General features: G+C 52.6%; 1 protein-coding gene across 1 annotated transcript; it reads right to left on the bottom strand.

Annotated features, from left to right (window-relative positions):
- Window positions 1–2,487: 2,487 nt before the first annotated feature.
- ONECUT2 (one cut homeobox 2) lies at window positions 2,488–17,003 on the bottom strand. Its single transcript, XM_030474935.2, has 2 exons — window positions 16,004–17,003; window positions 2,488–7,025 (listed from the first exon to the last, which is right to left on the bottom strand). The coding sequence occupies exons 1-2, from the start codon at window positions 16,986–16,988 to the stop codon at window positions 6,739–6,741; spliced, it is 1,272 nt and encodes a 423-aa protein (XP_030330795.1). The 5' UTR covers window positions 16,989–17,003; the 3' UTR covers window positions 2,488–6,738.
- Window positions 17,004–17,850: the final 847 nt, after the last annotated feature.

The raw sequence follows: 17,850 nt of genomic DNA, 5'->3' as shown, positions 1-17,850 counted from the left end.
GAGGGCCCAGCTCCACGCAGAGGGCACCACAAGGCCTATACTCAACGTCAAAGGAAGGAGTTGCCATGAAGAGCCACGATGCATCACACTGCTAAAGGCTTTGCCTCATGCATTACAGGTAGCGCTGCCAGGCAATGGTAACACGTCACTGTCACACACAACAAGTCGCAACTTACTCAGAGCAAGTAGCACAAATGGACACAGATTGTTTCTTCAGCAAAAGAGGGGAGTGTAAACCTGGGGCTCGCACTGCAACTTGGCCCCATCCATCGGGAAAGCAAGAGGAAGGAAAGACACGACGAAGGTTTGGAAGCGTCTATTACAAAAGCACAACCTAAAGTGTAGAAAGCTCTTTTGTCTCTCCTTGGAGTCACAGTCAGCAAACAGAAGCAGTGAAGGAGTCCTTACACACGCTATTGTAACGTTACTCTAAGCAACTAGTCGCTATGAGGTATATCTGAGTAGAGGAAGGGGTTGCACGGTCTGCGCTGCCAACGTGCCCACGGCTAGGTTAAAGCTTTGGAACCGTGAGGAAAGAGAGGAGGAATAGGAGGAGGAGAAGGAAAAGAAGGAAGAGGAAAAGGAAGAGAAGGAGGGGGAAGAAAAGGAGGGAATGGAGGTGGAGAAGGAAGAGGAGAAGGAGTAGAGAGAGGAAGAATAGAAGGAGAAGAAGAAGAAGGAGGAGGATGAGGACAAGAAGGAGAAGGAGGAATAGAAGGAAGAATAGAAGGAGGAAAAGGAAGAATAGAAGGAGAAATAAAATGAAGATAAGGAGAAGGAGAAAGAGGAACAGAAAGAGGCGGAGAAGGAGAAGAAGGAGGAGGAGAAGGAAAGGAGAAGGAGAAGGAGGAGAGAGAAAAGGAGGAATAGTAGGAGGAAAGGAAGGAAGAGGAAAAGGAGGAGAAGAAGAATGAGAGGATGAGGATGAGAAGGAGGAATAGAAAGAGGAGGAGAAGAAGAAGGATTAAAGAGAGGGGGAATAGAAGGAGAAGGAGGAGGAGGAGAATAGAGGGAGGAATAGGAGGAAAAGGAAGAATAGAAGAAGGAATAGAAGGAGAAGAAGGAGGAGAAGGAAAAGGAAGAGGAAGAATAAAGGAGGAATAGAAGGAGGCAGTGGAGGAGGAGAAGGACAAGAAGGAATAGGAGGAGGAGAAGGAAAAGGAAGAATAAAGGAGGAAGAGAAGGAGGAGAAGGAGAAGGAGAAGAAGGAGGAATAGAAGGAAAAGGAGGAGAAGGAGAAGGAAAAGGAAGAATAAAGGAGGAATAGAAGGAGGAGTAGGGGAAGAGAAGAGCCTTTGGTATTCGCAGGAGGTCTGATCTTTGCAGGGCTGCACTGCAAAGCCCCACAGGACCCACAGGCCAGCACCTGTGCCTGCCGGCCCGCTTGGAGCTGAGGTATCCACAGGAAGAGTCAAGAGAAGAAGAAGAGCCCAGAGAGGCCCCGACCGGCAAAGTCGCTGCATGGGTTCAAGCAAGGCACTGGTCCCACCAGGCAGGGGCAGCCGCGCAGGGACCCTGCCAGCGCCGGGGCTCGGCTCACCCCGAGGACATCACCTCCCGCGGGGCCTGAAGGCATCCTGAGAGCTCCTGGAGGGAAGGAGCACATACACAGAGAGAGGAGAAGCGCTGGGCAAGTCCAGGGCGGCTTCCACCCGGAGACACGATAGAAGCAAAGGCAACATGTAGGTAGAGCGGAGCTTCTGTGTTGAGATGTTGGTCTATGGGAATCCAAAGTGATTCCTTAGGCTGGTTCCTTAGGGAAAGGCTCTACACCAACACAGGATTTCACCAATGGAGGTGTCTTTATTGTCCTTAAATCAAGGTGTTCCTACTAAACCAGCAGATGCCCTGGATGTCGTTCCTCCAGGCTCTGCACCATCGCAGGGTCTCACCAATGCAAGATGCCTTTATAGTCCTCAAATCAAGGTGTTCCCACCCATAGATATCTAAACCAGCTTTTAAGCTCAGTCAAAAGCACCTCCAATAGGAATGAGGTTTTAATGGCTCTTAAATTGACCCACCAGCCCGTGCTCACTTTGGTTTAACTGCAGAACAGGCTCTGCTGATGGCAGGATTAAGGGGCTCCTAAGGCAAAACTGAGCTCGTGAAGCTCTGGAGGTACAGGGTGGTGGGAAGATCAAGCAGCATCCAGGAGGGAATTTGCTTCATCAGTTGGTTCAGTTGGAGATAAAAGAGGATAAAAGAGGCTAAAAAGAAGTGCTAAAGGGCAATAATTCCCCAAAGCCAAACGAGCAACTTGAGAGTAATCACTTAGGAACGTGATACTAATGGAGCTTAATGCAGCTTTGTTTGTTGCTGGTTTGAGGAACAGGATTAATTGATTTTCATAGGAAAACTGGAGTTGTGAACAACCAACCAACCAACCACAGAATCATGTAATGGTTTGGATTGGAAAGGACCTTAAAGCTCATCTAGTTCCATGGGCAGGAACACCTTCCACTAGAGCAGGTTGCTCCAAGCCCCGTCCAACCTGGCCTTAAACAGTGCCAGGGATGGAGCATTCCCAACTTCCTTGGGCAACCTGCTCCAGTGAAGAATGCACACCCACAACTACTTAAGCAGGACTTCTCCAGGTACAGATCCCTTTCCCTAAGGAACCAACTAATGGACCAAGCCTGGATGCATCCCAGCTCAACACAACAGCTCCATCCACTGGATTTTGGCGTGGGGAAGGCCGTGGAACAGCTCCACGTCTCCAGACGTTCTCTTTGGCTGGCAGGAAGGCAGAAGGGCAACGGCATCACCGGAATTGGAGCTTCCCCGAGGAGCATCTCATTGGGTATAGGATGGGATGGAGGAAGAGCCGAGTTGCAACTCGATGGGAGCACAAGCAGGATGCAGACCGTGCGGCGCAAGAGATCTTTGGTATCTTTGGTATCATCAACATGAGTAAAACACAAGTGGACAGTCCGTGAGGTAGCCTCTTTGGTTCTCACTAGCAATACAAAGGTTTTTTTTCCTGCTTTTCTCTTTTTTCCTGTTTTTTTTTTCCTTATTTTTTTTTTTGGTTATCCTTTCACACACACAAAAGTTCATCCTTGGAAGCAGCTTTGTTGAAGGGGTTTCTCTCTTGTTGCTTGACGTGGATTCATCTTCCCCTCCAGCTTCAGTGTGAAGAAGCCACAAATTTCAGGCAAAGTATCCCAATGTCTTTCCCATCCCACCCACCCCCCCCTATATTATTTCTGGATGCACAGTTTGAGGTTGAAGAGTCATTGCTTGTCCTCAAAGTTCACTCTGAAAACAATCTGTAGTGCTTAAAGGTAACTCAAAGTAAAGGGCATCCTCAGATGGTGAAGAATAAGTTAAATAAATAAGTTATAAAGGCTTTTTGTGCCATACCTCTTGAATCAGATGGGAAAAGATTAACTTAAATAACTTAAACTTTGCTATTTAAAGCATTAAAGTGAATTAAAAGGAGAAATTAAACCTAGACTCTTGGCTGGAACAGAACCTGGCTGCTCCATGAAGCAACACTTAAGTGCTACTACAGGCTTCGCATCGCTGATGCACGATGGCATCCTAATGGATAAATAAGCAAAATCAATCCCAAACCAATTCACAAATGATGGGATTAAATAGTTACAAACAACTCACACATGAGCCTCATCCCACATTCTGTGTTCAGGCAAAATTCCCATTGGATTTTCAAGCTCAATGGGATTTAGACTGAGCAGAGAATCCAGGAGCAAGCGTACGCTTAACTTAAAGAAATCACATTAGTAATAGATAAGATATTGGGTTAAACCCCAAAGTGTCTGGAGCCAAAATAAAACCATTTGAAGCTTTGCCTTTATCAAACCCTCTCACCAATAAAAAAGCCCCTCAAGAAATAGAAAGGAGGCCAAGTACAAAGTTTCCCCATGTCTTAAAAATACTTCAGCGTTGGGACAAGCAAGGAGACGTTGGGTCGCGTCCGACCGGCGCTATCACACTGGTGGTGATGCCACGTCATTCCCATGTCTTGCTTTGGAAGAGGAGATCCCCATTCCTGAATGCAGGTTGGAGTGTAGGTTGCTGGTTTAGTCCTTCTCAGGTCTTTGGATTCAGCTTTAGGTAAGAGAGATCCAGAATAAAGCTATTCAACCGAAGTCATCAAGCACATTCTTTGTTCCTTCACGGAGGATTCAGCAGTATCCAAGGGTTCTTGGAAGTTGAATTCATCTTGGATGTGCCCATGGTAGTAACCACTCCAAGTACACGGTACGGAAGATGCTGGGATACTAGCTGGACATACTAGTCTTTAGTAGCAGAAGAAATGAACAGAGCAAGTTCCATTACGTGGCTCAAGAGATTCATGGTTTAGAAACATAACATAGTTGAGGTTTCTTTTTAGTATGGGCAGAACATAGCACATATTCTGCTCCTAGGTGTACATACAAATGTATCTACCCACAGTATATGCTCTGAACACTCCTCTTCTGAGATAGATGCTACATTAAAGCCTACAAGAGGTGACAATGAAATGGAAGATGTAACACAGGACCATGGAAGAGGCAGGGATAAAACTGCAGCAGTGTTTTGGAGTAAATCAATGATTTCATCAAAGATACTATTTTCTAAGCCAGTGATTTGTCTAGCTTGACTTTGTTATGACTGTTGGGATGAATCATGGAATCATGGAATGGTTTGGATTGGAATGGACTTGGATATCATCCAGTTACAACCCCCTGCTATGAGCAGGGCCACCTTCCACTTGACCAGGTTGCTCCAAGCCCCATCCAACATGGTCAGAAGAGTAGCTAGGAAGCCCTCATTTAAAGGTAGAGATGGAGCAAAGTGGTACCACCATGTTCCAGCTCTGAAGGTAAATTTGGACCTATGTCTATGTGTCATGATTTGGATCAGCATGACTTTGACCAACCAACATAACACATCTAGCCAGGTTGTAGTGGTGCTCAGCTCTTACAAGGACATGTATCGGTACATAGATATTGCAAGTTTTATCCCTGGGGAAGAAGAAGAAGGAGGTGGAGGTTGCTCGATCGATAGACTTCACACACAGAAGGATGGCTGTTCAAAGCTCTAGACATACAGGAGACCAACTCTACCCAACAAAACACATCAGACCCAACCAACAAGTTGGCTCTGGAGAATGGAGATGTACCAGCGTAATATCCCAACATCTTGCTCTTGGAGTCCATGCGGCTCTTGGAGAGACCCCATGTGGGGCAGAAATAGGGAAAAGACAAATAAACCCACCCTTTGGTTGCACAAAGAAACCTGTGGAGAGATCAATGGTGCTACATGCATTTAGGAGTGCAAGAGGAGATCATGAACTGAAACACAAGTCGTGAGAATCCTCATCTTTGGTTTTGTAGCTGTTGAGGTTTTGGTTGCTCTGTTCCTTGTTCCTTTGGAAAGAAAACTGCATAGGCACAAATGAAAGACAATCTTCAACGTGGAGATGACTTGAGGTGTCCAACGAAGCAGCAATCGTCCTGGCTTGGCTTGGTTCTCCTTCTTCTCAACCCTTTTGTGGAGATCTGCTTCCTAAACCGGCCGAGATGTCCATCAAAACACAGTGTGTCACTTGTTTGCTTCCTTGGGTTGATTTTGTTCGAGTTCTCATGTTCTTTAGCAATGGAACACGTTGTTGCAGAAGAAAAGTAGGTGCAGAAAAGGTTTCTTTGGTTTCGATTAAGTAGAACATACAAAAAAGGCTCAAGTGTCTCTCAAGGACCACGACCGCGCTCACTGGTAAACGTGCACACGGAGCGGCCACGGCCACCCCGGAGGTGGGAGAGGGTCTGTGAGGCTTCTCCATCGCCAACCAACCACCCCACCAATGGGGACGAGGAGAACATGGCAAGTTCGAAACATCTTTGGCTTGCAGTTAATGCTGTCTCTTTGGTGTGCTGTGTTCCCACCAGATTGGTGGGTCGAAGGAACTTAGGGATGCAATAGATCGAGGTGACGTGTTGAAGTCATCTGCGGCACATCAGTGGCATCTGAAGGGCTTGTTTTTGGTTTGTTCCTGCTTGAAAGTACTACAAATTACCCCCAAAATGAACCAAAATACACTGAACACTAAATATGTTCCAGTCACAAGAGTGTTGTTGAGGAGAAACTGGATTCCTGGGAAATAAAAGGAGGTATTAATGACCTAAAACAATCTAGATCCTTCAAAATGTGTTTGCTCCATGAACTGTGGCAGTTCAAACTGACCTCCTGAGTGTGCATCTGCATTAGGTACAAACACAGCCCTTGGGCCAACCTCCAAACTGTGCTTGAGGCTCGTGTGGTCGCTGGGAAGTGAGACTGCATGTTGGAGTGATGGGAGTCCAGGATTGGACCTATGTCTGTAGCTACCAGCTTTGTGCTTGATACTTTGAGCTCAAGTGAACTGAAGTTGTGTGATCCAGGATCAAGCTACATGAACTGAACTTAAAAAACCCCAAAACCAAACCAAACCCTTGGATTTGATCTATTTTTTCCCCTAAAGCCTGAGTTGGAAAGAAGAGATTCTTGGATTCTTTAGTGTCTACATGTCAGACTTTGTGCTCCATTGTGGCGTGGCCTCACGAGCGACCCCTCGACGTTCCGACCTGCTGCGCCCGTCCTGAGCAGAGGATTGGATGGGAAGAGGTGAATGCTTGACTCGAGCCTCAAAGACTGACTTAGCAGCCAGGAGAAGTGTCCTCTCTGCCGGCTGGGCTGGGCTTGTCCCCAGGAGGATTGTGCTTTGGGTCACCAGTGAAGGGCCGCGCCGCGCCGTCACGCTTTGGTACAAGTGCTGGGTGCCGCCGAGGAGCCCGCGGAGCTCAGGTCCTCCTGCCACTTCTCCAGGCTGCGCCGGCGGGCGTTCATGAAGAAGTTGCTGACGGTGGTGAGCTCCAGGCCCAGCTGCTGGGAGATGGTGAGCTGCATCTCTTTGGAAGGGCGCTTGTTCTCCTTGAAGATGGCGAAGAGGGTTCGGCGCTGCAGGTCTGTGAAGACCAACCGCGACTTCTTCTGCGAGCTGCTCCGCTCCTTGTTGGGCTCCTGCTCTTTGCGTTTGCAGGCTGGGGAAGAGACAGGGAAAAAGCAACTGTCAGGATGTGTGTGACCACTCACGAAACCCATCACCACCCTGGGCATGGACATCAGCGCATGGTGACCCAAAGACCCAAACACTCCAGAAGAAGACGCTCTACATCCCAAAGACCTGAGCTTCAGAGATGGACACCTGCTTGTTGGGCATTCAGGCACTGAATACCTTGGCAGTCAGAGTGTTCTTCCTGGAGCTGGAAATCACTGTTCATGCATCCATATTTTGGGATACTTAATCACTATGGGTGCAGTGGTGAAGGAAGGAGGACCTTTGACAGCACCAACTGCCAGTGTTCAGCTAAACCTTCATGGTGAGGCACTAGCACAGGTTGCCCAAGGAAGTTGTGAATGCTCCATCCCTGGCAGTGTTCAAGGCCAGGTTGGAGCAACCTGCTCTAGTGGAAGGTGTCCCTGCACTTGGGTTTATATCATGCATCTTGAAGCTCCTTCCAGGAGGACAAACCAGCCTAAAATACCTGGAATTGCGAATCATGGAATCCCAGACTGGTTTGGATTGGAAGGGACCTTAAAGCTCATCCAGTTCCATGGGCAGGGCCACCTTCCTCTAGCCCAGGTTGTGCCAGTGATGCTAATGGATCCTAAACCCCATCTTAATGGATCTTAAACCAGTCTTAATAGCTGATAAGAGAGAACATGGAGTGCTGAAACCCACACCACTGCTGGAGCAGCCCCAGGCTTCAAAATAGCCTGATAAGGCTGGGAGATAAAGAAATCCATATGTTGACATGGGTAAGCAATGTGCCGGGCCAAAATAAGCAGAGGGGATTGATAAGTGGATAGGCTTTCAAGCAGCTCTATTAAATAATGCTGCAGGTGCAGATGTGAAATGAGAACCTGCCCCCAAAGTGATACTCAGAGCATGGAACTGTCTGTAATCAACCCAAAGTCAGGATTGGACCCATCTACCTAAGCGGGAGCACGGCAGACAAGGGGCCTGGGTCAGTTGGGTGTGAAGGAGACTACAAGGATCACCTTAGTTGTGTGTTTGGGATAGTGTTCCACAGGATTTCTCCCCTGGCAGGAAGATTGGGATCAGACCACTCAAAATACCCCAGATGGGACAAAAGGTCGCAGGAGGATGCTCCAGAGAGGCAGATCCAAGCCCGGATATAGGGGTTATGGATGAGCATCCCCGGAGTGGTCCATGGTCCGGCCTTCACAGAGGCAGTGGCAGCGGCAGCGGCACAGGGAGCTCCAAGGATGCTCCTCATGGTCTGATGGTTGGAGCTGTTCACCAGAGGCTTGCAAACCCGCTGTTCAAATCAACGGAGAACCATGCAGATCGAAGGTTGAACATCTGAATCGTTGATGGCCTCATGGAGAGGAACCTTGTTAGTGCTGAGGCCTGCAGAGAGGCTGCAGCTCCTTCCTGCCACCTCCTGGTGCCTCCTGCCTCTCAACACTGCCTCCAGGTGGCTTTTTAGTGCGCTTTTTCATTCCTAAGCACAACCTAAACCTGTTTTAAAGCAGCGTTCCTTAAACATTCCCTTAGTTTTAGCTGCAGGATGAACCTATGGTCACTAAAGACACCCTGTCCCATCTTCACAGCTCTTAATACCCGTTAAATCAGTGTGATTCAATGTCAACCAGCATGAAGTGAGGCAGCGTGGATTCTACTCTGAGCTTTTTCTGTATTGTTTCTATCTAAAGCATCTTTAGGCCAGTGTAGAAGAAAAGGGAAGACTTTATTTGATGTCTTTCCATATTGTTGGCTTTCATTTCATGCCAGTTTTCCATGTTTTTCCATAGGATACATTCAGCTGAACTGCAGTGAATCAATCACTGTTCTCAGACTCAAGACGGCTGCTTCCCTCCCCTTCTCCTATTAAAACCTTTCTCTTCCTGGAGGCAGCTTTCCTGGAAAAGAGCTGTATTTCATTGGAGTGCTCACTCTCTGCTGCTAAATGCATGTCAAGGCACAACATTTGCCTCTGTGGTGCCTTTTCAAGAGCAAACTGAACAGTTCAAGGGGAGTATTTACCGAACGCATGGAAAAGCACAAGCCTTTGCATTATTTAGCAGGAGATACTAATAACTGCAAAACCCAGAGTATCTCTGGACATAAATTAGTGATGGTAGGAAACACTACACTCTGCCCAGTGCCCCAGACCCTATTAGAAACTGCAGCCAAGGTCTTGTCCAACCCAGTTCATTCTACGACCTGGGGTCCCCCTTGGCTCCTCTGCTTCTCCCTGTGTGTGCAAAGAGGCCAACATAGGAAGCTCAAGCAGCGCTAAAGACTGATGCTTTGAGACCCCACACTGTAGAAACAGGCCCAGAGGGACCTATGGAGGCCCCAAACCCATCCCATTTCTCTCCCAAGAGCCTGACACTAGTTTCCTTTGGATACTGGGAACGTTCATGAATCAGCTGTTGTGATTTTCTGTTCTGTCTCCGGTTAACTGATGCCCTCAGATAACCACCATGTGTTAACTCTAATGGCAAAGTGACTTTAGACCTAAGAAACAAGCAGTAGATGTTAAGAAGCAGCCAAATAGAGAAGAATATTCCCTTAATCCAGCATTTCTCTCTCTGGTTCATGAGGAGAAGTCGTGACTATCGATCCCCATTTCACGCGGGTGTAGCACGAAGTCAACTAAACCCAGTTATGTGGCTGATGGGACTAACCCACGTCCCTCAATTTGATTGCAGAGAGAACTCAATGTGAAGGGAATTGAATTATGCTGCTAATACCCACCAGAATGAAATGGCCATCAGAAGGGCTTTCCAAAGGTTTCGAGTTTGCCGGGATTCACTTCAAGCAACGTCTCGTATGTCCCCGTTACACCAGCCCGTAAATCAATGTGATTACTTCTTGGAATTAAGTATGCACAAATGAAAGCAGGGCAGGTCGATACAAATTAGCTTAAGTACTCCACTGTGTACAGAATCATTATGGAGCAAGGAACAAGTGGGATGAAGATGCAAATCATCACCTCGCTTCCGTCTGCTGCGTGTGAGAAACCCCCCTGCTCAGGTTGTGCGATCCCAAAGGATTCCCTCTGATGGCATCTAGCTGGGAAAGGTGGGAATATGGGATATGGCCACAAATGGCCGCAAAGGGTCAATTCCAGTTGTTCAGAGATGAATGTTACTGGAGAGGATCCAGATCTTTAGAGGAGGCCACGTGGATGATCAGGGGCTGGAGCATCTCCCGTATGAAGACAGGGTAAGAATATTGCGGCTGGAGAAGAAAGGCTGTGTGGAGACCTCAGAGCAGCTTCCAGTGCCTGAAGGGGGCTATGAGGTTGCTGGAAGGGGCCCTTCATCAAGGACTGTAGCAATAGGACAAGGCGTGATAGGTTCAAACTGAAACAGGGGGAGATTTAGGCTGGATATAAGGAAGGAATTCCTTACTGGGAGGGTGCTGAGACACTGCCCAGAAGAAGGTTGCCCAGAGAAGACGAATGAATTTGGGAGCTTGGTCCCTGTATCTTTCTTTCTGGCACGTTGCACATCTCAGGCTCTTGGTGTCAGATCTCTTGTGGCTCAGCTGGGTGCTAATGTGGGGCTGTACATTCGGCAGGGCAGAGGCTGCTTCCTCCCCTGTGACACGCGGGGTCTCCACAAGGGCCCTGAAGTACCATCGCAATCGACTCCCATCATTAATACAGAGCAATGAATAATAGATGGGGTAGGGATGATTTATGGCACTCCAAGGAGGGGAGTGGGGCTTGGAGAGCATGGAATCATGGAATGGGTTGGGTTGGAAGGGACCTTAAAGCTCATCCAGTTCCAGCGCCCTGCCACAGGCACAGACACTTTCCACTAGAGCAGGTTGCTCCATAGCTGCACAATGCAAGTCCTTCACTTCTAATGCATGGGAGATTGATGGTTCCTCTTCTCTGGAGATATTCCCTTTTGAATCCCAACCCAGTCTCCAGCTGAACTATAGCACTTGCCTGGAACAAGGATTTACATCCCGGTTCTCAGAGGTCAGAGCTGAAACAGGCCCTTCCCCACACCCAGCTGTAGCAGCGCCACCAAGTGGTGCTCCAGCACCGCCTCGAGCACCAGAACCCAGCATCTTTTCCAAGAATGGAAAAGTCCTTTTATCCACTCTTGGAATGGGAAGGACTTGGAATGGAGAGAAAAGACTGGGAATGTAAAGCTGAGGTAGGTAACCAAGCACTGAATAGGAATCAGATCTCAGAGTGGATTAGAGTTTGATATATAGAACCATGGAATGGTTTGGGTTGAAAGGAACCTTACAGCTCATCCAGTTCCAGCTAAAGCTGCCAGAAGGAGAAGGGGAAAGCTTTGGGATATTATAGCTAATCTGTGTGGGCCTCACTGCATTGGGAAGCTGATGTGGTGCCACTGGTCGTCCCCAGCAGAAGCTGGAGCAAAGACGCTTGTGCCATGAGGAGAGCAGCAACATCCTCACCCGATACAGGACCAAGGAGTAGGAAAACAGAGGAGAAAGTGTGTGGGAAGCTCTTTGAGGCCACTTCCTCATCTCTTCCTTCATCTGCTGTGCACTGCTTGCCAAAGCTTAATGCCTCAGTGCGGGCCCATTATGGGCAGATGAGACGTGCTGGAACATCACCGCTGCTCATCAATACGGTCCCTGCTTACTTAGAGATATTTTGGTCTCCAAGACAATTTGTGTCTTGGGCAAGTGCCAGCCCCTCTCACTTGGCTGCTAATTCCTTTGTGCAGCATTTACCAGTGGTTTGAGTCCCAGATGCATTTTCGAGCTTAAAAACACCCCCAAAACCCCAAATCACTCCCATTGCTTTCCAATCGCATCCCTTGCTGCCATCAGTGGTTGAGCTTCTCACCAAACCCATTTAAGATGAGCCTATTCCCGATGATTTCTCCATAAATCAAGAGGTTTTTATGCAGAGCTGGGCACAAACCCCTTTTCCCTTGGGAAAAGAGCTGGATTATCCATCTATCCCATGCTTTCTCTGCGTATTCACCTCTGAAGTAGGATGGGGCTTTCTCTAGAGCAGACAGGAGGCAAGATAAGAGCCTTAAATACAGCCAGATTGGTACCAGGAGGAAGGGAGCCATTCCTTTGGCTGTGTCTAGAGGGGATAAGATGAGAAGCAGAGGATCTAAAAGACAAGAAGGGAGATTAAGGCTGGTCGTTAGGACTTGATGTACCTGCAAGAGATTCCCTGGGTAGGCTGAGACATCCCAATCGCTGGAGAAAAGTCAGGACAAGGGATGTCTCAAGCCCTTTTCCTGTTGGATTAATCCTCCCTGTGCCTGCAGAGCCCTGTTTCCACTCTGATCCTCTGATGCCAGGAGTGTTGGAACATGTTGGAAGCTCCTCGCCTGAGTCATGTCTAATTGGAAGGGAGGAAAAAGCCGCTTCCAACAGGAAACAAGGAACAGTGAAGGACAGGAGTTTGGGATGTTTTGGTTCAAATGGGTAGGAGGGAAAAAGGAGATGCTGGAAAAACAGTGAGAAACAGGTTGGGAATGACTGACACGGGTTGAGATTGTGTCTTTAAAACAGAAGAGGGAAGAATATGACCAACACGGTCAGATTTCTCTGTATCACCCCGTCAAGAAAGGGATAAAGCCCTAATTCCTTACCAAAAGTGCTGTTCTGCAGGGCAGAAACATCTGCTGAGCTCATATGGAACAAAAAGATAGGGCAGGATGTTGCTGGTACAGGAGAAAGAGCATTTCTGCCCCAGCACCACAATTTACCACATGGATTGTTCCAACAGAAGCACTAATCTATAGCTGAGGGGAGTTCAAGGCATTAAACACCTTTCAAAGGGCCTTTCTGGACCTGGTTTTATCTATAAAGACAAAGAAATAGGCTTTATCTATGAGTAATATACTTGATACAGATGTTCTCATGCCTTAGTTTTAAGCTGTGGCTACAGACAGCAAAAGCCTCTTGAAAGGCAGAGCAAGAAGCGTTGGGTGCGGCACAAGGAGGCAGAGGATGGATGGATGGATGGACGGACGGATGGATGGACAGATGGACAACAGCCTGTCCACAGCCCACCCCTCGCACTGGCTACAGCACAAGGCCTGGAGCTGGGGGTCAGGGATGCTCTGGGCTCAGCAGCACCAGCCATGGTGGGGTGGGGAGCTGTGACCCCCCATCCTTTGCTATGGACACCCCAAGTCTGGGTCACTGTCCATCGGGGGGGCTCACCCTATGCCTGCAGCCCTCTCTCCCCCTTTGCCCTCTCCAATATCCCCCTGTTCCCAACCATCCCATTGATCCCAAGCATCCCCCTGCTCCCTTCATCCCTCTCTCACTCCCCAACATCCCCCTGATCCCTTCCATCCCGTGCTCTCCTTCACCCCCTCCTGCTTCCCAACATCCCCCCCATTCCCCAACATCCACCCCTGCTTCCCAACATCCCACTGATCCCTTCCATCTCCCCTGCTCTCCTTCATCCCCCCCACTTCTCAACATCCCCCATTCCCCAACATCCCCCCGCTCTTCCCATCCCTCTCCCGCTCCTTATCATCCCCTTATCCCTTTATTCCCCTGCTTCCCAACATCCCCCCAATCCCCTTCACCCCCCTTATCTCCCCCCCGCCCCGCTCCCGCCGCTCCCCGTGGTGCTGACGCCGCTCCCTGGTCCACCCGCGGCTCCGGGAGGGGGGGGCAGAGCCTGCCCCAGGCGGGACCCGGCTCCGGCCGCGCTCGGGTCCAGCCGCCACCGCCGGCGGCTTCCCCCCGATGAATCATTGATGGTGTTTTGATATCAAAGTGTTTAATCATCAATAACGTGATTCAGCAGCCGGGGAACGGCAACAAGCGGTTTGCGGACGGGGCCGGGGAGCGGCGGGGGGGAGGCACCGGGCACCGGCAGCGGCTCCGGGGTGATGCCGAGCGGGAGCCGCTTCCCCCGGCTGCAGCCGCGGCGAAAGACTCGCACGGTGACACCGGAACCGTGCTTTGCCCCCGAGGCACCGAGTCCCAGGAGCTGCCACACGCTGCCCCCGGCCCTGCCCGTGCTGAGCGCCCGAACGGCCGGGACCCGAGCACCGGCCCCGAGAGGGGTGAAGAGTCCCGGGAGAGAGAATAGGAACAGAAACGATGAGAGGGAAGGGAAAGGGAAGGGAAAATGGGAGAAGGAGGGAGAAGGAGGGAGAAGGAGGGAGAAATAGAAGAGAAAATGGAGAATATAGAAGAGAGAATAGAATATAGACTATAAAGGAATAGCATATAAAGGAATAAACAGAACATCGTTCTCTCTTCTATAACCAGAAGAAACAAGAAGCAACCCCACTGCTACAGCTCCCATGGGGGGATTTCCCTCACAGGACAGCAGATTCCCATCCCATTTGAGATAAACTTCCAGGAACACGTAGCAAACAGCTGGATTTTCCCAACATCTGACTGCCTTCTGGCTTATTCCCTTTGCTCAGAGGGATTCAAGCAGTGAGGAAAGGGGCAGGAGGAAGCAGGAGGCAATGAGGCTGCATATTCACACGTGGTAATGAAAGAAGAAATATATTGATTTTCCCAAAGGGAATGGTGAGTTGCAAAGGGCTTTCCCGCTCCGGCTCCAGCTCCAGAGGGAACCTCTGCCCACTCCAAGCTTTAGCCATACAATCATGGAATGGTTTAAGGAAGGGATCTTAAAGCTCATCCAGTTCCAACAGGGACACCTTCTACTAGCCCAGGTTGCTCCAAGCCCTGTCCAACATTCCAGGGATGGGGCAGCCCCAGCTTCTCTGGGCAAAGGACCGGGATTCCCCATTTTCTGCCTTATAAATACAGCTCCATAGGGAAACCCCAAGCTGGGAAGGAAAAGCACCAGCAGCATGACTGGAAATGAGGCAGCTCATGTTCCAGATCAATGCAAACCAGGTCCATGCGTTGGAGCATTAAAGCTCTTTTAATCTTCTCCCCATGATCTGCATTGATTTCCCTTTAGGTATCAATGGAGAAGGTGGCACCAAAACCACCCCAAGCCCTTCCTGTTCCTCTGATGCTCCTGTTGCAAACACACCTTGAGACCTTCATCTGGCTCCAAATACAGAGGAACCGGACACCCTGGAGGTGTTGGAATGATGGGAAGAGTTTGCAGTCACTGTTAGAGCCAAGCAGGAGCTTTGGGTCCTCCTTCCCTCACCCCATCCAAGCAGAGGTGACCCAAGCAAGTGCCCTTCACCTCAGCATCCTCTGAGAGGACTTTGGAGCCCCAAAGCCACCAGCATCTCCATCTGTAGCGGGTGGCTCCTCATCCCCTGCTCCGCTTCATCCCACTGGGACTCTATGTCCCCCATGTCCCCACTGTGTGTCCCATGGGCTCCGTGGTGGGAAGTGGCAGCTTTGGGAAGCGCCACATGTGGGATCAGCCTGACGGGGTAGGAATATCAAAGGACTCATGGGCCAAACATCACCGGGTTTGTGACATGGGGGCACTCCGCTGTCACCGCACGGAGCCAACGGCCCGTTTCCCGCGTACCCACACCCCAGGTCCGCCGGTGCCGGGGGGGGGAACGGGACAGACGCGTTGACAACGGGGCTGCACCGCAGCTCCCTCCCGCGGTGCTTCGGGGCCGCGGGGCCGCACAGACCCCCCCCCCCGCCGGGTGCCCCGGTGCGGGGGGGGCACCGAGGGGGGGGGTCACCGCTCTCCCCCCCCTCGTCCCCCGCAGAACAATGGGGGCTGCGGCGCCCCGCGCCCGCGCCAGGGGGCGCCCGCGCACCCCCGCGGGACAATGCGGCGGGCGCGGGGCTGCGCGGGGCCGACCCCCCCATGACCCCCCTCCGCACCCCCCGGTACGCGGGACCGTGGTCGCGGTGCCCCCGGAGCGGCGCCAGCGCTGCGGGAGGAGGGCGCGGCGCAGCGCGGAGCGGTGCGGGGGGCAGCGCAGGTGCTGCGCCGGGGGAGGAGGGATCCGGGCCGGCCCCGGGCTCCTCATCCCCGGTAGCGCCGGGAAGCGGCGCTGGGGTCCCGCGGGTCGCGCTGCGGTGCGGGCCCGCACGTACCTGCCAAGCGAAGGGCTGACATCCTCTGGAACTCCGGCTCCTGCAGCCACTTCCACATCCTGCGGAAGGTTTCCCGGCCGGATTTGAGTTTACTCCAGGGCTTGGGGTTCCGCAGCAAGTCCGAGAGGGTGCCCTGAGAGCGGCACAGCACCCGCTGGGCGAAGATGGCCTGAGGGATGCTGTAGCGCTTCAGCTCCGCCGTGATCCTTTGTGCCACCTCCTTGGTGTTGATCTCCTCCAGCTGCCCCGAGCTCCCGACCTGCGCCCCGGCCCCGGCGGGCGGGCGGTCCCGAGCGGCGGCGGCCCCGTGGGGCGGCGGGGGGCCCGGGTGGTGCATGCCGTTCAGGTGCGGCGGCATCATGGCCGGGGGGGTCCCCAAGCCCCGGGAGAGGTGCTGCTCCCCCCGCAGCATGCCCGGGTGCGGCTCGAAGTTGGGGCTCAGCATCTTCTCGGGGCCCGGCGGCCCGTAGCCGTGGAGGCTCTGCTGGGTGCCGTGGAGCGGCGCCAGCCCGTTGCCCAGCGGCGAGAGGCTCTGCCCCATGCCCGCCACCTCCTTGTAGGGCCCGTAGAGGTTGTTGACCGCTGGCAAACCGCGCTCGTCCCGCATGAGGGCGAAGCTGCCGCTGACGCTGCCCGAGAGGCGCTGGTGGTGGTGGTGGTGGTGGTGATGGGCGTGCGGGTGGTGGAACTTGTCGGAGACGGTGGAGATGGGCGGCAGGGGCTGGAGCGGCGTCAGGGTGGTGTAGGTGCTGCTCATGCCCATGCCGGGCGGCGAGGACTCGCAGGGCATGCTCATGGCGTGGTGCAGCGGGATGGACAGCTCGGGCCGGTACTCGGCAGCGCCGTCCAGCAGCGAGGCCATGCTGGACACCATGGCCGGCCGCGCGGCGGCGGGGGGCAGCTCCTGCGGCGGCGGCGGCGGCGGGGGGGGCACCCGGAGCGTCCCGGCGCTGCGCCCGCCGTGGTGCGGGCTGGGGCTGCCCATCAGCTCGGGCTCGTGCAGGCTGCCCAGCGGCTCCAGCGCCAGCTCCGGGTTCATGGCCAGGGCGCACCGGCACCGGCAGCGGCACCGGCACCGGGCCGGGGGCCGCGCGCCCGCCCCGCGCCCGCGCGCGCTCAGCCCCGCGCCATCGCCGGCGCCGGGAGCTGTCCAGGAGCGCGCCCCCGCCCCGCCGCGCCCGCGGGGCCGGGCCTGCGCCCCGCGCGGGGGGGCGTGGCCAGCGCCGCCGCCACAGCCAATGGCAGCGCGGCAGCCGGAGGGGCGGGGCCCGGCCGCGCGGGAGGGACCCGCCGGCGCTTAAAGGAGCCGCGGAGCGTCCGGTAACCGCGGTCCCGGTGCGGGGTTGGCGGCGTCAAACGGGGCAGAGAAACGTGAACCCGCGCTCGCCCCCTGCGCTCACAGTCACCCCTGAGCTCACGGTCATTCCCAAAGGAGAAGGAGGAAGGAAGGAAATTAAGGAAAGAGAAAAGGGGGGAAAAAAGGGGAAAAAAGGGGGAAAAAAAGGAGGAAAAGGGTGGAAAAAGGGGAGGAAAAAGGGGGAAAAATAGGGGGAAAAGGGGGAAAAATAGGGGGGAAAAGGGGGAAAAAAGGGGGGGAAGGGGGGGGAAGGGGGAAAAAAGGGGGAAAAAGGGAGAAGCAAAGGCATAGGAAAAGGCATAGGAGAAGGAGGCCAGCACATCCATGGCTCCTTGCTCCCATTGGGATCACCCCCCTTCCCTTCCCCACCTGGGTCCCTGGCTCCTCCGCTTCCGATCCCGCTGCACTCGCCTCTTCCCACCTCAGCTGCAACTTTGGCCTTCCCTCAGGAATCACACAAGGATTTCACGCATAACCTGCCCCGAACAAA

The sequence above is a fragment of the Strigops habroptila genome, chromosome Z (genome assembly GCF_004027225.2).
Source record: "Strigops habroptila isolate Jane chromosome Z, bStrHab1.2.pri, whole genome shotgun sequence".
In the NCBI taxonomy this organism is placed as follows: domain Eukaryota; kingdom Metazoa; phylum Chordata; class Aves; order Psittaciformes; family Psittacidae; genus Strigops; species Strigops habroptila.
This window is presented reverse-complemented; position numbering and strand designations above follow the sequence as displayed.